This window comes from Wyeomyia smithii, chromosome 3, assembly GCF_029784165.1.
Source record: "Wyeomyia smithii strain HCP4-BCI-WySm-NY-G18 chromosome 3, ASM2978416v1, whole genome shotgun sequence".
Lineage (NCBI taxonomy): Eukaryota > Metazoa > Arthropoda > Insecta > Diptera > Culicidae > Wyeomyia > Wyeomyia smithii.
In genome coordinates this window covers 98,820,349-98,846,621 of record NC_073696.1, presented here as the reverse complement: position 1 = coordinate 98,846,621, position 26,273 = coordinate 98,820,349, and the positions used below count along the sequence as shown (strand labels likewise).

At 42.3% G+C, this 26,273-nt stretch overlaps 2 protein-coding genes across 3 annotated transcripts in view; one reads left to right on the top strand and one right to left on the bottom strand.

Moving 5' to 3' along the window:
• LOC129733203 (mucin-2) overlaps positions 1-14,845 on the top strand; it is a 506,006-nt gene extending 491,161 nt beyond the window's left edge. For both annotated transcript variants that reach the window (XM_055694857.1, XM_055694856.1), the window contains 4 exons: positions 66-485; positions 564-856; positions 920-1,263; positions 12,772-14,845. In XM_055694857.1, the coding sequence (XP_055550832.1) occupies positions 66-485; positions 564-856; positions 920-1,263; positions 12,772-12,942 (1,228 nt within the window). In that variant the 3' untranslated portion in view covers positions 12,943-14,845. The remainder of the gene's footprint in view (positions 1-65; positions 486-563; positions 857-919; positions 1,264-12,771) is intronic.
• Positions 14,796-24,014, bottom strand: LOC129733204 (ionotropic receptor 21a). The gene is made up of 4 exons (XM_055694858.1): positions 22,667-24,014; positions 22,209-22,612; positions 21,810-22,143; positions 14,796-16,243 (listed from the first exon to the last, which is right to left on the bottom strand). Exons 1-4 carry the CDS (start codon positions 23,725-23,727, stop codon positions 15,259-15,261), a joined length of 2,784 nt encoding a protein of 927 aa, XP_055550833.1. The 5' UTR covers positions 23,728-24,014; the 3' UTR covers positions 14,796-15,258.
• Between the last annotated feature and the right edge of the window lie 2,259 nt (positions 24,015-26,273).

The window sequence follows — 26,273 nt, the reverse complement described above, 5'->3', positions numbered from 1 at the left end:
AGTTATCATTGTATACTATAGAACCCCTCGAAGAAATTAAGCCCTTTTATTTTTTCGCCTCTAAGACGCGCCCGCCCAACGCTGAAGCCTGCCCAAACGATCGTTTCCAAGGCGCAGGAATTCATCGACATCTATCGTCACCCGGCGATGCGTCCAGAGCCGCTGTATCCACAACCGACACCGGATAAGACGGCAGCCAAGTGCCGCAAGGACGTCTGCCAGCTGCCCGATTGCTACTGCGGTGGAAAGGATGTTCCCGGAGATTTACCGGTCGAATCAGTGCCGCAGATCGTGCTGTTAACCTTTGATGACTCCGTTAATGACCTGAACAAACAGCTGTACCAGGATCTGTTCGAACGAGGCCGCGTCAACCCGAACGGATGCCCAATCACCGCCACATTCTACGTTTCACACGAGTGGACCGATTACAGCCAAGTGCAAAATCTTTACGCCGATGGACACGAGATGGCATCCCACACGGTTTCGTAAGTTGTTTGTGTACTTGTGATGTTGTATAGCTTATTGTTATTCTTTTTTTTTTTTGCGTTATTTCCGAACCATAGTCACAGCTTCGGTGAGGCTTTCTCTTCGAAGAAGTGGGCCCGTGAAGTAGCTGGCCAGCGGGAGATTCTCTCTGCATATGGCGGCGTTAAACTGGAGGATGTCCGTGGAATGCGTGCTCCATTCCTGTCCATTGGTGGTAACAAGATGTTCAAAATGCTGTATGATTTCAACTTTACGTACGATTCGTCAATGCCGGTCTACGAGAACCGTCCACCCAGCTGGCCGTACACTTTGGATTACAAAATCTTCCACGACTGTATGATTCCACCCTGTCCGACCAAGAGTTATCCAGGTTGGTACCGATTACTTCTTTAAAGTGCGATTTAATGCTTGACTGGTCTTGCACGCGTTTCAGGTGTTTGGGAAGTCCCTATGGTGATGTGGCAGGATTTGAATGGAGGCCGCTGCTCGATGGGTGACGCCTGCTCGAACCCACCGGATGCCGAGAATGTGTACAAGATGATCATGAAGAACTTCGAGCGACACTACACGACCAACCGGGCACCATTCGGGCTGTACTATCATGCTGCCTGGTTCACGCAGCCGCACCATAAGGAGGGCTTCATACAGTTCCTGGACGCGATCAACTCGATGAAGGATGTGTACATCGTGACCAACTGGCAGGCCCTGCAGTGGGTACGCGACCCGACGCCCATGTCACGCATGAATTCGTTCCAGCCATTCCAGTGTAACTATTCCGTAAGTACTGCCATCATATCGAATTTATCTAAATTTTTAGGATTTTTTTCGGGTCTAGCTAAATAGCTCTTATAATTGCCTAAATTATTTAATAATTCATAAAAATTCGAGATGGGAGTTTCCCACCTCAGAAAATTTCCCAGAATTGACGCCCTAGTGTAGTACTGTGTATGCCCTAGTTGAAAGTATTGAAAAAGTTCTTCGCGTTTTGTAAATTTCAATTGTTCAATCGCGAAAAATTATTCACATTACACTACCTCAGAGCCCAAAATATTCGTTTTAAAGAGTAGCTGTCTAAGGTTGTCTTTTCGAGCAGTTTTTCGTCAAATAAAAGCCTCACGGGAGGCAATCAAAACAAAGTCAATAAACACGATACGCTCGCCTGGTGGCAGATGTCAAAGAAAGTATTTTCAGTCATTTAACGTCATGTAGCGAAACCATTTGACAGGTGAAACGAGTGGGTTTATTTTCGAGCAATTTGAAAAGTCGAACTTCGCCAGTCGAACTAATTGAGGGTGTTTTTGAGGACCGAAATTGGTAAACAATGATGATCAAGCTTGAAAACTAACACGGTCGTTTAGTTTTCGGCAAGATGAACACAGTTTTTGACTATAACATTACATGAAGTGAAAGGAAGAGATTTGTTCAATTCGAAAATGGGTAGCTCTGTACTATACTTCAATTTTTATTTATTTTTTTATTTATTTGCTCTGTTCACCAACAGGCAAGCAGGTGCCCCAATGGTGTAACTTGAAGCTATCAATAAAAATATCTTTAGAGAGTCAACACATATAACGAAAGGGGAATACAATAATATTACATTTGAACTAGTCAGATCCTAAAAAAAATGAACGATATCGCCGACGAAGAAGCGTTCGAGATAAATTAAAGTCAAATAGAGCGAATACTCTGTTGAATAATCTTTGTAGACCAACTATTGCGCCAAAACTACTGTAATTGATTGGTCGAGCAGGCAATCGTAGCATCGAATTGTTTCGCAGGGCACGAGTTTGCACGTTTATATTCAGTTATTCCAAGAGGCCAGGACAGTTTTTGCGGCCATGCAATGCTCTGGCCGTGACTCTACGGACAGACAGAGGCTTTAAACGTAATAATAAGCAGCGACTTTCATAGCTTGGTAGACGGAATCGATCCGTCCATGGCAGTTTACGAAGAGCAAATCTCAAAAAAGCCGTTGAACTAATTCTGTTTTTCCACGCCATTGTTGTAATTAGGGATGTAACGGATATCTCCATCCGCAAACGCGGAACATCCGCATGAAAATTGACATCCGCATCAACATCTGCATCCGTAATCACATATCCGCATCCGCATCATACCATGCGGATATTGAAAAAAAAATATCGCTTCATAAAATATTGCAGAAAAATTTTTCTTGGTGTATACACCGCTCGCTCAAATAACTTTTGCACTGGGGAGGGGCATGGTTATGTGAAATAAGCAAATTATAACACAAGGGATGCTACGGATATCGGACATCCCTGGTTGTGATGAGGAGTCCAGACAACCGAGCAGTACTCTAATATAAAACGAGATAATGCGCAATACAACGATTTGAGGCAAGAAATATCCGTAAATTCTTTGGCGATCCTGAAGATCAATCCCAGAACTCTAGAGGCTTTGTCGACAGTAAACGAAATGGGAGCCTTGAAAGTGAGCTAGGAGTCCAAAATTACCCAAAGTCTTTAAAGTATGCATCGAAAAAAAAACTCTGTCAATAATAGAAATATTTAGGACAAATTCTAAATCCCATCTTATTTCAATTTTTTCTGTTCTGATTTCCCTTTGTTGAAGATAATCAAAAATTGGCATATCCTTACCTACTTTTACCGATCATAGAGATCCTCTGCCTAATCCAGAATACGCCAACAAGATTTGGTTTTGGTTTGGTTTGGTTTTTTGTTTACCATCGATTATTGATCGCAGTATTCTATGCTCGAGCACCTCTCTTCACACGTTCACGATTCATTTCTGTAGAGCGCCACTAGGAGGATCAGCGTCCTGTTGAGCGCAAATTCCGCCGAATCTGTAGACTTTTGGACCTTTGCTGGCTACGCAATTTCGTGTACCGTTTGCAGCCGCAATCCGCCTCCTCACCACGCGACTCACATTGTTATAGACCGTTCCGATAATTATAAATACACTTACGATCAACCGTCATTTCAAATAACGTGCAGTATTCAACCAAACGTTAGATGCGTCCTGTTGTTCACATCCAAAAGAAACAGATGCTGTCATTTTTTCTAACATTTAGTGCGAAATTTTGAAAATGCGTGGCCTTTCTCCCGAGCAAAGAAAGCGAATTGTGCACAAATGGGGCACCGTGAGTGGTCTTTCTATAAGAAAATTAGCCAGAGAAGAAGGTATAAGTGTCGGAGCAGTTCAAACCGCATTGCGGAAGTATTGTGAAGAGTGCACATTTACTGATGCCCCAAGACGTGGTAGAAAACCCGGGCCTGTTGATCCCACAATGGACAAAAAGGTTAAGGAATACTACAAGCGGCATCCTTCAGTATCAGTACGAGATGTGGCGAGAAAGCTTGGAACCTCGGCAAGTAACGTTATGCGTGCCAAGGGAAAAATGGGTCTGCAGACCCGTCGGAAGCAGAAGCAGCCAAAACGAAATCCAAAACAAGCTGAATCTGTGAAACCGAGAGCTCGGAAGCTTTATGACAAACTTCTGACCAAAAAAATGGGGTGTGTTATCATGGATGACGAAACCTATATAAAACTGGACTATAAGACTCTGCCAGGACCGATATTTTATACATCACCGAAGGGAAAGGATGTCCCTGGACCAGTGAAAGCCATTTACACCGAAAAATTCGGCAAGAAGGTAATGGTTTGGCAGGCCATTTGTGAATGTGGGAAAATATCTCGTCCATTCATTACGAATGACACAATGAATGGTAAAATTTACGTGAGTGTTTGCAGAAAAGGTTGTTACCCATGGTTAAGCAGCATAACAATCCTCCAAACTTTTGGCTCGATCTTGCTTCCTGCCATTACTCTAAGGATGCACTAGGGTGATATAAAACAAATAATGTCACATGTGTCCCAAAAGAGATGAATCCTCCAAACTGCCCTGAAATTCGCCCTATTGAAACTTTTTGGGCTTTGACAAAGGCAAAGCTGAGGAAATATGTCAAACCAGCGGACAATGTTGAAAAATTTAAAAAATATTGGCTTAAAGTGGTAAAAATGGTCGGAGAACACACTGTGCAAAAGCTTATGAGTAGTGTTAAGAGAAAAGTTAGAGAACTCGCGTATCCTACGAAAAATAATCCCAACCCGAAAATCCTGTATTTTTTGTTCTATTCAAGAAAGAAGATGTATTTATAATTTTCGGAACAGTCTATATCACAAGTTGCGATTTTATTATGATTAACAAATTCATCAATTACTTTGAAAATATTCCCATTCACCACCAGCGCAGCACCAACGCCCACAGAACTACCTACCTTGCTCTCTGCCAACCGCCATGTACTTCGTTTGAGCAGTGTTTATGGTGAATTCAATGCTCGCAGCATTTCTTAGGCCCGAAAAGGCTTCCTTTACGATTAACACCGATAATGTCGATGTCGTCCACAAAGCCTAGAAGCATGTGAGACTTCGTGGTGCCGCTCCTGTGCATACCTGTCCTTCGTATAGCATCTTCGAGGACTATATTGAATAACAAGTGCAATGGCCCGTTCCCTCGCCCCAGACAATGAAACGTTATTAAAATTTCGCCCGCTGTCCTAACGTTTGATGTGAAACCGTCAAAACAAACTATGTTCATCCGTAAGACCACATTACAGAAGCTTCGACGAGCAACTCGTCTCATTTGAAATACACGGACGAGTCGATATGACTCGTCTTCTGTAACAGGGCCCATAATCTGCCACAACTCGTTCCGTTGCACTGAATCGTACGCCACCTTGAAGTCTTTAAACAGTCTATGATGTGCCTACAAGTTGTGTTCTCATCTTTAAACATCTGGCTCGTTGTAGATCGTCCCGATCGGAAACCGCACTGGTATGCGAGTACCCTCAGCCACTCGATCCCGACATTAAAAAATTCTGTCGGAAGGCCTTCCTTTCTAACGGCACCTGGCACCGAATTTTCTTAGTGAAGTCGTGTGACAACGGTTTGAAATGGTGAGATAGCAAACGGATGCAGAACTCCTGTAAAACCTGACAATCCTTCCATCCATTCCACAACCATTACCTGGTGGGAATCAGGCAGGAGAAGGATCAGGAAGGGGGGAACTAGTCTTAGGACTCGATGCCCTTTCCTGACTCACACCGGTCGAGAGCGTTATAGTTGCCCATAAGGCCTCACTGGACCTCACTGCTTCGGCATAAACCACCATGGAGCCACATAGACGACTACTCCACTATGGACAAGAATAGCAGCTGGGAGGGGGATCCATCCAAATTGAAATGAATTCTACAGAAGACGACGGTAGAGGTTGATGGGTCGTTTCACCCATTCGCCAGAGGCGGCATCGCACGGTCTTCACTGAGACCAGCAAACGCAAGAAATGTTGGTACGTCTAAAGCAACACCGAGCAGAGTTGGTGCAAATGCGGGTACGCCGAGGGTGACTTCAACGACGGCGATACAGAAAGAGCGTATCTCTTTCTTTTCTCTGAGCACTCGGAGCACCATGACATCAAATCACCATGCTAGTAACAACGGTAAAAAACAAGATGAATACGCTCCCGAGTATGGAAGCTCTGCACACTTAGATTTTATTGCCGAGAACTCAACAGCTGATAAATTCAGCGAAACGCTCTACAACTTTTCGGCACAATTTTCAAAAACTTCGGCAAACAAAATGTCAATACATGCTGGTAGATCGATATATTTGCTGAATGTTCGTCGAAATATATTGCTGACATTTGTTGAAAACTTCGCCGAGCTCGTTTAGCTGTTGGGAAGTTTGCCGAGATAAGTTAGGTGTGTGTCTGTCCAACTAGTGGAGGAACTCGAGTTCACGGACGAACATAGCAATAAATCTAAATACTTAATAGTACAGTTCGCTGAAATCTTGAGCAGACCCAAGGATGCGGAGAAGCTTGCGCAAGCAGCAGAGGAAGCGATTAAACAGCGTGATCTCGCTTATAAGCGAAAAAGCGCCACCGCTTCCAAATGCGTGCAAACGGACGTGCTAACCTTCGCAGAGGTTTGCTTAGCACAAACGACAAGGCAATCCCCGGCGGAGATGGTTGATGGAGCTAAGCCTAGAGGCTGGCTTGTCAACTGGGCCAACTCAATCCACGAAAGAGAAGGGTGGAACTACGGGTAACGATCCATAAACTACCGTAGTGAACAAAAAGCGGTAAAAACGCGGTGTGGAAAACGCCACAGTTGGAAGAGTAGGAATGACGCGCTCATTCTCAAGACTGATGGGTTTAGGTACGCTGAAGTCTTGAACACATGATAGACAATGTCTAGCTCAAAGACCTTGGCGCGGATGTTGGGACAATCCGTCGGTCTCGTACCAGTGAGATGATCTTGGAACTCCGCAAAAAAGCAAAGGGAAAGGGCTCTACCTATAAGAAGGTAGCCCAAAAGATGCTTGGCGAGGATGTGCAAGTTCGGGCGCTCACCCGTTACTCTCCAGCTTAAGAACCTGGACGAGATTATCGAAGGGTGCGACGTTCAATAAGCCTTCGACAAACATTGTGGAGTGGTGGTTACCACCGAAGCCATCCGCCTTTGTAAGGGCCCAGCAAAGCCCCAGGTAGCTACAGAGCAGCTTCCACTAGAGGAGGGCAACAAAGTATTGAAGATGGCCAGACTAAAGGTCGGCTGATCGGTTTGCCCCCCTGGATGCCCCCCTGATGTCTGCTTCAGGTGCTTTGAGAGCGGGCAGAGATCCTGGTCCAGCAAAGGACTCGACTGGTCTAAGCTTTGCAGAAGATGCGGAGGTGCAGGCCATGTAGCGAGAAGTTGCAAGGAGCGCAAATGGCTTGCCAGCGTGACTAAATTCATACTCAATAATGGAGGACCAGTACGGTATAAGTCGTTAGCTACTACCTGTTACAGAGGTGGACTGGAAAGCACCTACAGGCTCATATGCCCGAGAGTAGCGAGCGTATATCGCACGGTGTCATACGGAGCAGTATGCATTTTGGCTGACATGGTGCCTATAACCATCATCGTCAAAGAAGACGCAAAATGCTTCGATAGACGTGGCTTACGAGGTATACTGAACACAGAACGATCATCCTCGATGATCAGGTGGCAGAGGGATTGGTCCAACGCTACCGATGGTAGATGGTCGCATAGACCCATACCGGTAGCCGGATGGGTCGCGAGACGACATGGGGAAGTCAACGTCCATCTTACATAGATCCTGTCAGGCAATGGTTGCTCCAGGCAGTGGACATGCAGATTCGCTATGGTGTCTTAGTTCTCAGTTGCGGAAGAATTTACAGAGCACGTGTTCTTCATATGCCCACGTTGCGCGCAAGCGAGAAGCGATATGATTGCGGTGTGTAGACTGGACACCACCCAAAAAATTTGGTTAGTAGAATGCGCGCGGACGCAGCCATCTGGAGAGCGGTCCAGTGTTTCCCGAACAGTCTGAGCACTACCAGGCACTAATCGACGGGATGACCATCGAAGTGCCAAAGTAAGCTATCTTTTTGTCTCCTGGTAGTTAGCCAAATAAAAAAAGGGTGTATCAAGTACAAAAGCCGGTTCCCTGAAATAATACCAGGGTAGTTTCAGGGAGCATACAATACTAGGGCTGAAGTCTGTAGCAGGGCTCTTCATTTTCGAAACAAAACTATGAAACTGAATATTTCACGCTGTCATCTCGATTCAAACAGTTTCATTTTCATTTGATTCTTTTCGGCTACTGTCATCGAATTACTTCTTTCTCTCTTTCCCATCTGTTGGTTATCGGATCATTTCAGATGAAACTGGTGACTGTTTCTATTGACGGAGAGAGATACTCTTTTCACTAGCCCTAAATTTTGTGAACTGTTCGCACAGGGAGAAGAAGAAGAAGAAGAAGAAGAGATACTCTTTTCTTTCCTTTAGCGTCTTAATTCAAATTATCACCGCATCGCGTCGTTTGAAGATAGTTTTCTTATACTGCAAACCGCAGTTAGAACGGCAATGGCATCCAATAAACATGTCACGCAAGTTCCGAATAATATTTTGAAAATTTTTGACCCTGTTGATCACTGGTGTTGGCATACTCCGTTCAATATCGTTACGAATCCACCAACGAAAACAAACATATTGCGGTACCATTGTTTATTCGTAGACCTGACGAGGATGAAAAAGACGAATTTTTCGAATTTGATGAAGAAGACGAGCATGGTTTCGACGAGGAGGAAGTTCAGGAAAAGCAACCTTCAAAAGCTCCCGCCGTTGTGCCGCTGCAGGAGGAGCAACCTGCGCAAACTCTTGGTGCACAAGGTGGCTTGCGACGATCAGAGAGAGCGAACTGCGGTGTCCCACCGGAGCGATATACTGGTACGATTGGTCTGGCAGTTAACACGTGCGCAGAGCCAAGAACGTACAACGAAGCGATCACAAGCCCGGCCAGTGCAAAATTGAAAGCGGCCATGGATGAAGGAATGGCATCCCTACGTGACAACGGAACGTGGACCCTGGCCAAGTTACCCCAGAATCGCAATGTTGTTGGCTGTAAGTGGGTGTATAAGTGCAAAGAAGATGAGTCCGGGAAAATTGTGCGGTACTAGGCCAGATTGGTCGCGCAAGGCTTTTCCCAAAAGTTCGGTACTGACTACGATCAAGTGTTTGCGCCAGTTGTAAAGCAGATCACGTTCCGTACCGTGCTGACGATAGCAAGCAAACTAAAATTGATCGTGAAACACATCGATATTAAGACCGCATATTTGCATGGCATCCTGCAGGAGGAGATTTTTATGAGGCAGCCTCCGGGATACTCGAACGGCGATCCGAGTACCGTGTGCTCCTTGAAGCGAAGTCTGTACGGACTGAAGCAAGCAGCGCGGGTTTGGAACCAGTGGATTGATATGGTGTTAAAGCAAATGGGGTTCCACCCGTCATCGGCGGATCCGTGCCTCTACTTGCGGATTACGGACGGTGTGTACATGTACATATTGATCTACGTGGACGACATCGTTATTGCAAGCAGCACGATGCAAAAGTATATGCGATTGGTCGGTGCATTGAGCGAGAATTTCAAGATCACGGAACTGGGCGACTTGAAGTTTTTCCTGGGAATCCACGTTTGCCGGAAAGCTGATCGGTTCGTGTTGGATCAGAAGTCATGTGTGCTAAAGATCCTGTCGCGATTCAACATGGAAAACTGCAAGGCTTCTCGTGTCCCGATGATCACAGGTTTCGTACAACAAAAGGAGGAGGATAGCGACTCGTTGGCAGATGGACAACAGTACCAAAGTCTGATCGGTGCTTTGTTGTACATTGCTGTCAATACGCGCCCAGATATAGCCATCTCAACTTCCATTCTCGGGCGGCGTGTCACCAAACCAACATCGGCGGACTGGAACGAGGCGAAGTGGGTGCTTCGTTACTTGAAAGGTGGAATGCTTCGTTGACGCGGACTAGGCTGCAGAAGTCGACAACAGGAAGTCCAACACTGGCTACATTTTCAAGTACGGTGGCGGACTAGTTGGATGGGGAAGCAGAAAGCAGACGTGCGTATCTCTTTCCAGTACCGAGGCAGGGTATATCGCACTGGCAGAATGCTTGCAGGAGCTGCAGTGGCTGCGTCGATTGGTGGACGACCTGGGCGAGCATCTGATGTTACCTATTGTCGTCAATGAGGACAACCAGAGCTGCATTGCGCTTGCAGCATCAGACAAAACCACAAGGAGATCGAAGCATATCGACGCCAAGTACTGCTTTGTGAAGAATTTATTAGAGGCTGTTATCGTATCCATTCGGTACTGTCCCACGAGGCAGATGGAAGCCGACCTTCTCACCAAAGCTTTGGGTTCAGTGAAGCTGCGACAACTTCGAGAGGCAATCAGAATTCGACCACATGATGATGAGGAGGAGTGTTGACGGATCTAGGCAACCATCGCCTTGATGGAGTGCAACATCATAAATCTCTCAGCAATTGGTTGTTATGTATTTTGTATAGCAACCAAATGAAAAATTAAACTTTCTCTTTACTAGCTCAACCTCAAGCAAGAGTAGACGTCTTTTCCTTTGGTTCCCGAAGATTCCCTGCCTAACTGTAACATGAAGTACTGTATGGAAGCCCCCTGTCTCCGTCAACTCTTATTGTCATTTTTAATTGACGGTCGTCAGATGATAATGAAACTGTTAATCTTCACTTTCAATTAAAAATCATTTCTTTCCAAGCCCTTCGGCTTCCAAATCAATGCAAGAGCATTCGAGTAGTTTTCATTTGATGCAAAAAGTGCTCGAAAATGAAAGAAATGATTTTCAATTGAAAACGACGGGTCATTGCGTCACTATAACCTGATAATTTACAATGAAAAATGACTTTGTCAGGCTCTGGACTGGAGGTTTTAGTGGGTCGGGTCTAGCAGACTCAACCCCACTCTCTGAGTTATCTTCTAAGGCAGCGGTTCTCAACCTGGGGTACGCGTACCCCTAGGGATACGCGAAAGCCTTCAGGGGGTACGTGAAAGAAAAATCTTTAATGGCGGACAAAGCAATTTTTTACTTTTTTATTTCATTTGTTGTTCAAATTGGCTCTTAAAACATGACATGACAATCAAACAAACCATAGTTTAATTTGAAACCTGAATTAGACTATCACCACATGATTTACCACTACTCTCTCCCACTCTGCGAGAACATTCCAAGCCAGGGGGTACAACTGGTTTGGAAAATATCACCAAGGGGTACGCGGACAAAAAAAGGTTGAGAACCGCTGTTCTAAGGTGTCTGATAGCATATTTCTCACCACCTTGAAAAAAAGTGTTAACGTCAAAATTGTTCAGTACACAGTTTAGCTTCATCATGCAAAGACCGACTCACAAACGAACAACGATTGTAAATCGTGGAAACAGTTTATCAAACAAGACGTAACAAGACGAGAGAAAGATAGTTTTGATCGAAATTTGTGTGACGTGTTAGCATCCAGACCCGACTTACCGTACGCGTCGACAGGCAGACACAAAATGACAATATTCGCATTGTGAATGTGTTTTGATGTCATGCCTTAACAATTCTTATATTAAAGGTTTCTTTCAAAAAAGACTACTTTTGCAAGCAGTAAATTTTCATGATTAACAGTGTAATGAATATTGGGGCGTCGTGAGATGAATACCGTAAACTGGGGTGACTTTGATCACCGGGGAGACTTTGAGCACTGTACCTCTTTTTTGAAAATGTGGAAAAGCGCTCGTAGTGCTTGGGATTTGTCGTAATCTTCACTGATTGTGTGGATATACTATTCACGCATTTCCTGCTATTTGAAGAGTGTTTTTCATACTAAAATATGAATTGATAATAAAGTGTAATTTTGGCGATTTTTGTTGCATACAAAGAATCGGTTCAAGCATATTCAAAACAACAAGATGCAATACGTAAAATATTTTTATTTGGTTCCCAGATTAGTTCTTAAGACGAACAAGTATTATAACAATACATTTCATTGTTATTTTTGCATTTTTTTCCTCAAAGGCAATGTTGAATCCCAATAATCTCCACAGCGTATTACATATTTCTTCTTAACAAAAATCCAAGACGTGAAGTAACATGCAAATTTGGACAATTGCATAAGTCATATTCCTCGTGGACTAGTTTTTGATGATTTGAGACCACCTTCCCTCTCAGTGGATAATCATTCATATATATTCTAAAATTTTTGTATGAATCTTGAACATTCGCCAACATAAACTGTTCACGTAGGTATGTGAATGGCCCCCAAATTGCTTTCCATATTTATAAACTCGTTTAAGTCGTTTTAGGCTGTTTAATTTAGTGAAAGTAGCAAAGTGTTTTTTCCAAATTCATCAAAATAATGAAGTGATCAAAGTCACCCCGGAATGATGATTGGCGTAAAATTTCTAGAGCGTATTTGAAAACAGCGAAATTGCTGCTAAACTTTTGAAGTAGTGACTGAATCTTTCTCAATGCATGCCAGTACTTATTTTAAAAATATGAAACAATATTTTTTCAGTATATTCTGAAAATATTTAAGATACAATAAAAAAAGTGATCAAAGTCACCCCAGTTTACGGTAATTGAGCAGTGATTACAGTTTTGAGATGGATATGGAAGTGTTGGGAAAAATGGTTTTGTTTTACAAAAATTAGGATAAATCTAGCTAATTTTCCTAAATATACAATGCTTAACGATTCCATAAGAGTACGTAAGCATATTTAGTTTATTTGTTCAATGATTCCGTGAAAATTTGGTGTTTAATCCGTGCATTCTTCGTGAATATCGGCCTAATGAGATGAATAATGGAGCAGTTCCCCTAGATAAATTTAAAAAAAATATCTTAGATCAAACCAAAACTATTTTTTTTTTCTCATCTCAACCATTGCAGGACCGTCCGAAGCGTTGCAACAACCCGAAGGTGTGCAATCTGTGGCACAAGTCCGGTGTGCGATACATGCGCACATGCCAGCCCTGCCCGGAGATCTACCCCTGGACCGGCAAGACCGGCATTCGATCGTCTCGGATCGACAACGACATCGAGGTGGCCGACACGAACTAAGTCATACGACAGTCTGCAGATGACGGCATGACGACCCCCCGCGCAACACACGCACGGGGTTATGCGCCGATGGTACTCTATTGTGTTTCTGTATAGGGATTTTTTTATCGTATTCAATCGTTAGCGAGAGGAGAACAAATCAGTCAAGAAAATCAGTCATCCTGGAAAGGTCGAAAAAAGAAGACGAAAAACCGAGTGCAACCGAGTTCCCACACCGAGCGGAAAACAAATGAAAAAACAACAAAAGACTAGATGATTCTCTCCTTTTTGCCCGTTTTAGGTTAAAAGAAGAGTAATCCACCTCAGATCTTTTTGTGATTGGTTTTGGTTTTCCATTGAGAGAATTAGAAGCCTTGCAGAGAAACGGAAAATGTGGGATCTTCACGCAACGATGACGAAGAAAAAACTGTTCACGAATGCCTAACTGAGCTTACAACTACTATTAACTACGAGTAATGGAAGCTTCGCACTCACTTTTTCACCAACAACGCATACTTGGTAATTTATTACGATTAAAAGAATCATCGAGGAAGCTTTTCGGAAGCCTCCTATCTTCATCACCCCGGGAGTCGAATGAAGTTCTTTTGATATTACAATAACTGTTAGGCGCGTAAGATTTTTCTTTTCATTTTAAGTATATTTGCCTGTAAATACAACATTAGCTGCATCATTGATCGATTCTGCGGTGAACTTTCGGTGAAAACGGAATAATATTTGAAGAAAAAACAATACTCACTCAGTAGTTTAAAATTAGAAAGCAAATGTAACGATGTTAAGACAAACCAATTTGACCGAACTAAAACAAAAGCTTAAATGGTGAAACGTAGCACTGCCATATAAAACCAGCCGGTTTACCCTTTTTCGAACATACAAGCTGCACCAGACACTACCTGCTGTTTCGTTGCAAAGGAGTAATACTTAACGTTAAAATTCTGGAAGTCCTGGTTAGTTGAGTGTCCAAATCCATCGCGTTGTCAAAAACGAAAAAAAAAATGTTTTAAAAAAAATCACCCTAATCTTGTGTGTAAAAGCTAAATTTTTTTGATCACTGTTTCTAATTAGCCAAGAAAAGTGATGGATCGCATACCCAGCTAACCAGGTGAGAATCACCTTTCGAAAAACCATTCGCGGGCCAATACGTGCAAATCGAACAAAACATACAAGAAATGAGAAACGATCCAAGAATGACACTAAAATCGATAGTGATATATTTATAGCTAGTTAGACAATAAATTATAATTTGCTCCTGTGAGAATTGCTCTTTTCTCACCGGAGGACAATCTTTTGTACATAAGTAGACTTAAGGATTCTTTATTTTACCACACTTTGTTTTTTTTCTTTTGCCACATATACATAAAACCTATGCTAAATCAATTTCAACAGAGATTCACAAACTCATAGCATTACGAAAAGCTTTTACCATGGCTGCATCTTTTTAGGTATTTTGTGACCTTCCATAAACGGTACTAAAATAAGAACGCACCTGGTAAGCTTACTAACTTACATTCTCGACAATTTCATACGCACATGAAAGCTAGTGTGCACATACATAAGTGTAGTATCTTTAGCTGCGAACCCCATTTCTGTCTGCTTCGGATGATATAATTCTCGTACTCTGTTTGTAATAAAATACTTGTATAATAGTGATATTAAGTGGCAGGCGATGCAATGCGGCAATTGTAGTGATGTTGCTAAAAGTTCCGATAGAGACGATAATTGATTAAACATTAGGGGAGAAGTTTAAAATGATAGATGTATCTAGATAATGTGCCGCCTGATAGCTCGTGAAAAAGAGAAAATCGAGACAACTGTAAATCGTTAACATGTATTGGAAAACGTCGACTTAGAAAGTGAGTGTATCGGAAGTGATTGAATAAACATGACAATTTTTAATAAAAACTAATGAGATTGTTTTTTTTTTTCTTCTCTTGAATCATCACCAATGGACTAGTCTGAAAATGTACCATTTTTTTCATATGCGAGATTAGTTCAATATCTCATGAAAAGATTATCTTAGTAATCACCGTTATGATCAAGAAAACATAAATTTTCGAACTGTCTAAGAATATTAATCATTATTTTTTAGATTCATTGAAGAAACAATCCTACAATACAATTACAAATCGCGACACAAATACTATAATAGAAAAACCGTTTTGTTTTTTAAATGTGACACGAATGATTTCTTTAAATTAGAAAGATAGGCTTGTCTCGAAAGACGTTATTTGTGACAGATACATGCGATATTATCAGTGAAAATACGACAAAAAATAGATGCACTTTGAAAATAGTTGAAATTGGTCCATTCGTAATACCTTAATAGAAAACTGTATCGCCAAACTGTTCATCTCCGACCACTGCCTTCGTATCTTCGCTCTCCTCCTCCGCTTGCTGATTAACCTCGGCAACAACTTCAACCGACTGACGTTTCGAATGTTTCTCCAAGTGCTCGCCAGAATCGTGCGTAGAGTTAAGGTCGTCCAAGTACTTAAACAACCTGGTTACTTCATGCTCCACTACCGAGCTCAGGCTAGAGTGCGGTTTGAGGTGCTTCTTACTGCCAGCCGCGTAACGACGTGCTTCCTCGTCGGTCATCATCTTTCCGTCCATGTAAACTATGGTCGAATGTCTCCGATCTGGTCCATCGTACAGCTCCTGCAATGTACCCCTGCTGAAGTCATGTACGCTTCCCGATAAGGTCCGTTTGTGATGCGATGGCTGGCTGTTAAGCGAGTTTACACTTCCACTGTCTTCGGCCACCTGTGGAGTGACAGCCGGATTGGTAGAAACACTATCAATGTTTTCCACCAAATTGTACTCTTTACCAGGAGGTCTCAGCCGACGCCGCGTTGAATTTGGATTGGCTGACGATAAGTTGGAATCCGGTATCGAGCTGCCCAAGCTTCCACGACGATCCATTCGCGCTTGGATTATCTCCCGACACTTATTGGTGCATCCTCCGACCCACTCGGAGATCAACACCCCAACTCCGATCAAATAACCAACACCCATCAACAGAAACATACCTTCCGTATCGGCCAAGGTCAGTCCTTTTTCGCCAGCCGTGGAAACGCGTAGAATCTGCCCTACAGATGCCTGCCGAAACCGACCGTCCTTGGTCTTTTGCATGTCCCAGGAAATGTCCTTACGCAGTTTGGCCAGTATTCCCGCTTCCTGCATGTACAGGATCGCATTGTTGAACTTGTCCCTGTAGACCGAGTTCGGCGGAAACACGAACGACACCCCAAACAGGGAGAAGCATTCCTTGCTGACGTGTAACGTGTAGCGTCTACTGACGGATCTTGGGGAAAATAAGAGACAACAGTAGGTATTAAATCGTCTAAGGGTTTTTCGTAAGAAACATTGCTAAATTGTGTGTAAATTCGTTTATTGAGCTCTTCGAAAAACGTTCGAAATTTATGGTTAAATGACTGGGTAATCTAACGTTCGATTTGAAAACAATGAAAAGAAATATGTTCGATACTCTCGTCTCGTATGAATGTGATCCGAACAAAAACAAGAATAAGGGTAATCCTAGAACCGTCGTTGATACCGGCCTCCCTTGTTCTATGAACGTTTAATGGCTGTTTTGTCGGAATTAATTCACAGTGCAACAAAAATTGACTTTTTTTCTGCCGAATCTTAGTAGAATCAGGCCATTTGGTTGTCAAAGGACTTTAGCATGGGTTATTCTCAGGCTCCCCACCATATACCCTTCCTTCAATCTGAATTCTACAGTACTCCTGTTGACTCTCCTTCTTACAAAAATAAGTCCCTTTTATAATAAAACTTGTGTGAGTAACGTATCAAAGTTTTCTCAAGGGAATTGCAATTAGGCGATAATGTTAGAATGGACAGGGGCGCTCGGTTTAGTGGAGCAGTAAGCTTAAAACGGAAAGGTAAAACTTACTCACAAGCTCGGATATGAATGATAAGCGTATCACTTACATCAATAGTGATACTGCCAATAATATGAAGTGCGGAGTACAGGAAATACCTGGGCAATATCACAATATTAGATCTATCTGGTCGCAGTGATGGGTCCACACAGAAAAAAGAGGACTTCAACGACCATCGCGGCATTATGACGTATGATGAATAGCTTAGCGGTATACGGCAGCAAGCGCAAACTGCTAGCCAGCGTGACTACATGCATACTCAGGTATGGAGCACCAGTATGGTCAAAGGCGTTAGGTACTACCTGTTACAAGGGTAAAATGAAAAGCCTCCACAGGCTCATGTGCCTAAGGGTTGCGAGCGCGTTCTAGCTGTCATGGTCCAATAAGCATAATCGTCAAAGAAAATGCAAAATATTTCGACGTAAAAAGAACACCGAACGATCATCCTCGATGGTTAGATGACAGAAGGATTGGTCCAACTCTACCAAGGGTAGATGGACGCATAGACTCAATACGGCGGTAGCTGGATGGGTCGAGAAGCGACATGGGGAAGTCAACTTCCATCCAGGGATGGTATTCTACGCGATTTTTCGGGACTCGTATGTAATCTACGTAGAAAACTGTATTCTACGTTTTCTACGGTAGAAAACCTCTTGCAAGTAGAAAATTCTCAAACAATCAAAAATTCACAGTATGAGTCATAAATTGCCAGGCATCAAATGGTGAGTTCACAACCTGGAAGGAGCGTCAAACATAGCTTCGGCCCTCACAAGTTCCTATCTCACACCTCCACGAGTCATATGATTACACTAGACTGCCGGTTGAAACATGGATACAACTGGTTGGTGTTGCACACCCGCCGAAGTCGAACGCCACGACCAAAAATTGGGCAACTGCGGGACGCCTAGGCTGCACATGAATACGCGCAGCAGCTGGAGGCAGTGCTACCTACGGAAAAGCAGCTTGGCGCAGCTACCCTTGAAGATGGCTGGAAAAGTATCCGATCCGCCATAGGTAGCATTGCAGTAGCGCTACTAGGTACAAGGGCCCCGAATCATAGAAATGACTGGTTTGACGACGAATGCAAACGGTTAGTCGAGGAGAAGAATGCAGCACGGGCGAGAATGCTACAACACCGTACGAGAGCGAACGTGGAACGATACCGACAGGCACGGAACAGCCAAAACTCAGTCCTCCGAAGGAAGAAGCGCCAGCAAGAGGACCGAGATCGCGTAGCGATGGAAGAGCTGTACCAAGCTAACGACACTCGGAAGTTCTACGAGAAGCTGAACAGCTCCCGCAAAGGCTTTGTGCCGCAAGCCGATATGTGCAGGAGCTTGGACGGCAACCTCCTTACAGACGAGTGTGAGGTGATCGAAAGGTGGAGGCAGCACTTCGACGAGCATCTAAACGGCGATGCAGTAGAGCGCGAGGACGGTATGGCAATTGATCTTGGTGCCCAAGCAAGGTCTTCTGGAGGTGGAGGAGGAGATTGGTCGGCTAAAAAACAATGAAGCTGCTGGAGTGGACCAACTCCCCAGCGATCTATTGAAATACGGTGGAGAAACACTGGCTAGAGCCGAGCACTGGGTCATTGTCAAGGTTTGGGAGGAAGAACGAGTACCGGAGGAGTGGATGGAGGGTATTGTGTGTCCCATCTACAAAAAGGGCGACAAACTGGAGTGCTGCAATTACCGGGCAATCACTCTATTGAACGCCGCCTACAAGGTACTCTCCCAAATACTTTGCCGTCGAGTATCACCATTTGCGAAACAGTTCGTGGTGCACAACCAGGCGGGATTTATGGGTGCCCGCGCCACCACGGATCAGATATTCGCAGTTCGGCAGGTTATGCAGAAATGCCACGAATATAACGTGCCCACACATCATATGTTCATCGATTTTAAATCGGCGTACGACACAATCGATCGGGACAAGCTCTGGCAAATTATGCACGACTACGGATTTCCGGACAAACTGACGCGGTTGGTCAAAGCGACGATGGATCGAGTGATGTGTGTAGTTCGAGTTTCGGGAGCACTCCCGAGCCCCTTCGAAACCCGAAGAGGTCTAAGGGGCTGTTCAATAATTACGTAAGCAAATAGGGGGGAGGGGGGGTGCAGTTTTCTTACGCCATCTTACAGCGGAGGGAGGGGGGTGAATTGATTTTCTTACGTAAGTAAAACAATGTTAATGCAGCTGTTCAAATATCCATGTTCATGAAAGCGTGGACGGTAAAATTCATGGAAGGAAATTACGGAATTACTCGAATAAAGGACAGAAGAGGAAACGAAGTACTGTGCTTGCTTCATAATGGTACAACTAAAATAAAAAAACTTTATATGCTGGCAGTAAGATCTTACTAGGGGGGAGGGGGAGTATTAAAAAATCTTACGATGTCTTACAAGGGGGGGAGGGGGGTTTGATAAAGTGTAAAAATATGCTTACGTAATTATTGAATGGCCCCTAAGGCAAGGTGATGGTCTCTCGTGCTTACTGTTTAACATTGCCCTGGACGGTGTCATTAGAAGAGCGGGGATTAACACGAGTGGCACGATATTCCAAAAGTCGGTTCAACTGTTTGGTTTCGCCGACGATATTGACATTGTGGCTCGGACCTTTGTGAAGATGGCGGATACGTACATCGGACTAAAGGCTGAAGCCAAACGGATTGGACTGGTCATCAATGCATCGAAGACGAAGTACATGAAAGGAAGGGTTTCACAAGAGGACAGAGCTAACCTCCCACCTCGAGTTCAAATTGGTGGTGATGAAATCGAGATGGTTGATGAGTTCGTGTATCTGGGCTCACTGGTAACTGCCGACAACGATACCAGCAGAGAAATTCAACGGCGCATTATGGCAGGAAATCGTGCATACTTTGGTCTCCGGAGGACGCTCCGATCGTGTAGAATTCGTCGCCGCACCAAATTAACCATCTACAAGACGCTGATCAGACCGGTAGACCGGTGACTCCCGTGATAAGCACCCATTTTCAACTTTGTTAGACGATATCTTTTAACTCGCAAAAGCTCCTGGGATAAGTCTTTGTTTGTTTTCAAGGTTTACTTATTTACTAACATATTCTAAAAAATGTTGATGCGATGACTTGCGACCAACAGATTTGAAAGTTATGAAAATTGCGTGAAACGGTCATGTATGTATAGGGGTCATTCCATACGAAGTGTACATGCCACTTGGACACGACCACGAAAAAAGTTTTTACGAAAAAAGTTGTAAACTTCGTAATTAATTTTTTTATGAGTAATATGAGCCAATCTCGAGATAAAGCATTTTACGAAAAATTAATTACGAAATTCAAAACTATTTTCGTAAAAATGCTATATCTCGAGATTGGCTCATGGTACCCGGGGTGATAAGTGTTTCTTATGTAAAATTGTCCAAGAAATACGATGAAATCATCAAATTTAAAATAAAATTAGCTGCATTTACCGAAAATGCAAATTTAGTTTTAGAAAACAAAAATAATCTATCTGGCAACACTTCCGGTCAAAAATAATATTTTTTTCTGGATTCCTTGGTTTATTTTGTTCAAAACTCACTTATCACTATTTTTCGGGTGTCTTACGTCTATAAATTGTAAAAAAAAATTAAATACCAAGTTTACAACTTTTTTCGTAAAAATGTTATATCTCGAGATTGGCTCATGTGAAAGTAGTTGTTTCTTATGTGAAAGTAGTTGTTTCTTATGTGAAATTTTCCAAGGAACACGATGAAATTATCAAATTTAAAATAAAATTGGCTGCATTTGCCGAAAAATGTAAATTTAGTTTTCAAATACAAAAATAATTTATCTGGCAACACTTCCGGTCAAAACTTTATTTTTTCTGGATTCCTTGGTTTATTTTCTTCAAAAATCATCCATCAGTATTTCTCGGACATCTTACGTCCATGAATTGTAAGAAAACAAAAAAGAGATTTTGAACGAAAAATGCGTGACTTTGCAATTAACAGGGGGCTCCCACAGAGCGGGGGGGTATTCCAATTGACACCAAATTTGGGATTTTTCCAAAGTAACAGTAGATGAATAATTCTCCCAACTTTGAGCAACACCTGTGATGGTCGTGTCCAAGTTTGTGCCTTTTCGTGGTCACTTCGTATGGAATGACCCATATACATATTATACGGTCTCAACTACTTCCCCCTCCCCCTATGTAACAATAAGTAACGAAAACTAAACCCCCATCTCCTCCTTCATGCGGTAATCAAACGCGTTTGAGAAATGGGAACGAAGTCACTGAAAAGGGGAATGGGCTGAATTCCGAACAAGTCCATGTATAATTTCCACTTTTCATACAAAAATCTGTCAAAATTTGACCGCAGTACAGTCATGAATTATCTTAAGCAACTTGTTTTGATTTCAACAAAAAGAAAAACTAGTGTTTTTTTTGTAAGATTTGGACCACTGTGACCATTGTTTTGATCTTTTGTGGTAAAAAAAAAACTAGTGTTTAAAAAATGCTGAAAATATTTTTCTCCGCTAGCCTGTAGGAAAATGTCCCTTAGTGCATTAGCGCTCTACGGACATAATTGGTGGACGTAAAAGGAGGCCGATCAGTTAGCACTTGGGGTATTCAGACGTAAAATCCTGCGATCAATACTCGGTGGCAAACAAGAAGATAGAATGTGGCGCAAGCACATTGTGAAGACGTATTCTGGATTCACTATAGGATCTTTACGATCTGTCGCCATAAAAGTAAGTTAGGTATTAAAGCCTTTTTTTCTTAGACTTAGAGTATGTATACTATTGTCGAATACTAAACCCCATAAAATTACAAAATGACGATTGCCTAAATCTTACGAAACAGATACGCTCCGCGCAACAATTCATCCCAACAATCTTCCATAAATAAGCTTTTAAGTTTCGTGAGTTTTGACAACATACTTCTAATGTGTAACAAACCTGCAGTGTTTCCTTTACCCCAAATACACCAAAAGTTTACTTACTCATCAGAGAAGTTAGACTGTACGAGATATTCGAGCTCCGCCTTCGAGCCAATAAACGCATAGGATATAAAAAACGCATCCGTCACATTGCGGATCCCTTCTTTTAAACTGGACACGAACTCCAACTTTCTCAGCAATTTTTCCGTTGTCTTATCGCTGGAGTTGAGAAACCAACGTTCCCAACCGCCCCGATCCAGCGTGCCAATACGATAAAATCCAGCCCGTAGCTGACTGACGCTATCGACCGTATCCGGTTGTATCGGCATCGTAACGAAAGCAATGATCGATCCCGTGTAGCAGGAAGTTATGATGATCGTGAATACCCAGTATGCACCTGTGGAATGAAAATCAAAGGTGTCAAATCCGACCCACATGACGAAGGAGGAGAAGGCTACTCACCAATCAGTAACCTGGTTGACGTCTTTTTGGTATTACTCCAAGAATTCTCACCCGTGAAGGACAAACTGTTAGTGAAGGTGCCAAAGACGTACCAAAACATGTTTTCGATTTCACTCCAATTACCTATCAGATGTCTGAGACTTAATTTATCGGAAAAGGCCAGCGGAAAAATAGCTAGCAAATAGATAAGCGTCAGCGCCAACCATACTGGCCACTGAAACGGTCCCAGAATGGCACGATATCTTGGCAGAGACGAAGACATTAGTGTTACGAAGGCAGAACAATCCATTGAATGTGATACACTCATCTCGGTTTCGAAGTTTCGCTCACTTGTTACATACGTACCAGCAGCCCCGATATCTGCCTGACGACGTGTAATTTCGTCCGTTACTGCATCCCCCGATCTGAAATATAACCTCTAGAATTAGAACTTAGATACATCCAACCACCCGCTATACCCGAGGCTGAGTTTTGATGGTTCCTTAACGTCGTAGGTAAAATTCAGATAATTTCCCAAAGTGCGCAGCACACGCATCTCCAAACCTTCCCAACGAATGGCGATATTACCAACGCCATCGGTTGACAAAATTTTGAACACGAATGGAGGCTGATGGGCGGCAGAAACCGTGAAACGATGGCCGGAAAATCCTTTCCGAATCTTTTTCGGAAACAGTTCCACATTTGGTCGGGAAAATTTCCCATTCATCCAGGTTGTTAGCACTGTAGGTCGATTCGAACCCAACCCGTCAATATAAAGCTCGTGCGTGTATAGCACATAAGGAGACTCCTGGTTGGTGCTCTTAAAGGTAGAGTAAGATTCCCCAATAACCAACAGATTTAGTATATCCCGCGATTGTTTCGAAGAAAGAAAATCCTGCAACTTCCACTGGCTGGAGCGGGGAATCACAATAACGTAGTTTGTTAGCTGAGGTCCAATCACTTGCCTAGTCATCATGGCATCCGATAGAAAAAGAATATATCTACGGCATTTCGATGTTGACGCCTGCAGCATTTGCGGATTCTCCAAGGTGTAATTCGGTCCTATTTTACCACAGGTATAGGTCAAAGGAAAATCACTGAACAGCGATTCCATGATGTAGCTTTCCGTTTTTTCCACGAATCCATCAAAAAGAATTATCGGAATGCAAGCTGACAGGTACTTGGTCACTACCCGAATCAGAAGTTTCACCAAAGATTTCGCTTGGATATCACTGACGGTAACATGGGCAAAATTCTTAGCCCAAACCTGCTCCCGAGTTTTAGGATTTCCTCGAAAGGTCGGATCACTGAAGCGTTTATTTCTCTCGTACCGAGTTTCATTTTCCGTTTCGAATCCACCGAAAATATATTGTTCACTAGAAAGTTCAAAATATTTGTGTCTGTACTGCTCCACCGAAGGTCTTTTATAAGCTACTAAGGCTTCATGAATCCTATCAACACCGGCAGCATTTTCCTGCCAAGCTAGCAGAAGTTCCAGCCACACAAACAACAAGACACTAACCAGCAGCGTGGTCCGCATGCTTTTTCGCTCCCGCACTGGTTCACACTCTCGAACGAAAAGTTTCTATCGAATCCCGCGCATCCCTTTTATAGTCCATCGGCAGCAATGGCATGTCCTATATTTGTGCCCCAACGTAATCAGAAATTCATAGAAAATCTGTCACCTTTGAACCTGCCGCGCCTCCAGATATGAAGCATTCTACGGGCACGGTAAGTTATTTTGAAAATAATCGATTTAAGGTATCCTTCGAATGCATTCTGGTCAGGATAAAAATGTGTTTAAGTAGGTTTTTTTGGAAATTGTTGACTAAGTATATTGTCAAAACATGAAACTACAGTAAAACTAATAACTTTCGAACATCGCAAACGAACATTTTTGTGAGATAAAATAATTCTACATTCTAGATTACAAAGGACCTACTTATGCGTATCAAATCTTCATAAAAACACTTAAAAAGATCAACTTTTAGGCGAAGATGATTCTAAGTTTATCTGATAACTGATTCTTAAGATCAGAAAATGATTTTAAATTGAGCATAGAATAGGTTAAACACATTGCTAGAGGTTGGATAATGCAATGTGTGCAATGTGAAAACAGACTCAAATCTAGGCTTAAATTGGCAAAACGTGCTTTCAAATTTAAGAAAAAATTAAAAACGCAAAGCCAACAAAATGTTAGGAATAATTAAATTTGAAAAAAAGTTGCTTCGTTATAATGCCTCTGATGGACAAAAACGATTCACCGAAAATGATTCGTGGTAACACGAAATCAGTGAAATATGCCGTTGAAGATTAACCTAAGGGAATAATTCTCAAAAGTAGTTGGAACTCATCGTAGAACACTTATGAAAGTTAGAAAACGCCGAAAAAAAAGTTTTACTGCAAATCGTTATGTTTCCATGTAATTCCACTACTACTTCTGGAGTAGAATTAAAACGAAACATAACCTATTCTTAATATTCAATTCCATTCTACTTAGAAGCTCAATGAGAAATTTATTCGCCTTATAAAGCCTAAAAGGCTTGACTTAACTTGAAATTATTGAAAAAAAAACGTGCTCAATAAAGGCCTAGAACGCCTCACAAGGGTAACACAGGTCGCCGGAAAAAAGCGATCCTAAAGCTCAAACTGGAAGAAAAATGAAAAATTATACCTATCTAATCATTCCTGTGAATTTTGGTACCATTTCGAAAACGTGTCAAATGCTCCCACCCACTCAAACACGAACGATAACCGTGCGCCTCCTTTCACTGTTAAATGGGTGGAAACGCTTGGTTAACCAGTCGACAGCGTTCTAGGAAACGAGTGCATTGTAAAATTTAGATCTAGAGCTCGATAGTGATATTTTATTACAAAACTTACTTCTGCAAAATTGTGCAAAATGATGGAGTACAATCACAAATTAGGGTGCCTCAAATTTTCGGCGTAATCCAGCATCTAACTTTCTTATCTTTGCAGATAGAGTTGAACGATGTTTTACAATGTTGTAGCCTCGTCAATTTTACGCAATTTTGTGGAAAAAAGGTTTTTTCCATCTTTCAAAATAATTGGTTTAGAGCTATTTACACTGGCCGATAAACAAAAAAAATGATGTGTTCAAAATTCTGATCAAACTGAAAAAAAATGAAAAGTAATAGCTATTTAACCATTCCTGTGAATGTTGGTGCCCCTAGTCATTTCAAAAATACGTCGAAAGCTCCCACCTACTCCAACGAGAATGATAGCTGTGCGCCTCCTTTCATTGTTAAATCGGTGGAGACGCTTGGTAAAAATGTTGCTGGCCCGTTAATTCAAGGCAACTTTGTGAAAGGATTTTTTTTCTATCTTTCAAAACAACCGATTTAGAGTTACTTTATAGTTTATAAATCATAATAAGGTGACAATTAAACAGTTTTTGTCTTAATGAAATTTGAAGTACGAAAATGACATTGTTTGATTGAAAAAGGAAAAAACTTTTTCTTCTATCAATTTTGTCTCCCGTTTTTTGAAAATTTATATAAGAAAAACGATTCTAAAAACTGAAAAGGCCAATCAAAAAATAATGCTGAAACTTTTACCGCTTTGAAGCACTACTTCCTCAAATCCAATTGAGCTGAAATTTTGTAGGACATTTTTTGAGAAGACGAAACTTTTGAGCCCTACCGCTTAACGAATTTGGGGGGCAATTTTTCCCATATGTTTCATTGGCCGCAGCTCAAAAATTTGTAAGGCCCAGAAAATCGATTTTTTTCAAAAAAAAATCACATCGGTTGTACGCAAAACCACGACCGCAATGTTGACGTAGAGCTACATTAGGCTGTTTAATACATTACTTGTATTGAATATTTTAAAAATTTTGTGCAGATAAGAAGTCAAACTGCTACCGATGTCAAATATTGTAAATTTTGCTCCCATGAAACCTCGTTTCAAAATTCACGAGAAATCCAGAGTTATGAAGAGAAGAGCATTTACAGCACAAATTGAAATTTCTTCATAAAGTTAATAAAAATTAGCATTTAACTTGTATAGCCTGCCCATAATATATGCATAATAGACCCAAAAATGTTAAAGGGGGATTAGGTTGGA

Bases quoted from the DNA above. Each gene is read 5' to 3' on its own strand.
- LOC129733204 (XM_055694858.1), bottom strand. From the start codon at position 23,727: ATGCGGACCACGCTGCTGGTTAGTGTCTTGTTGTTTGTGTGGCTGGAA. The intron at 22,613-22,666 runs GTATAGCGGGTG...GTTATATTTCAG, and splicing joins CCATCAAAACTCAGCCTCGG to ATCGGGGGATGCAGTAACGG. The intron at 22,144-22,208 runs GTGAGTAGCCTT...TTCATTCCACAG, and splicing joins GTCAACCAGGTTACTGATTG to GTGCATACTGGGTATTCACG.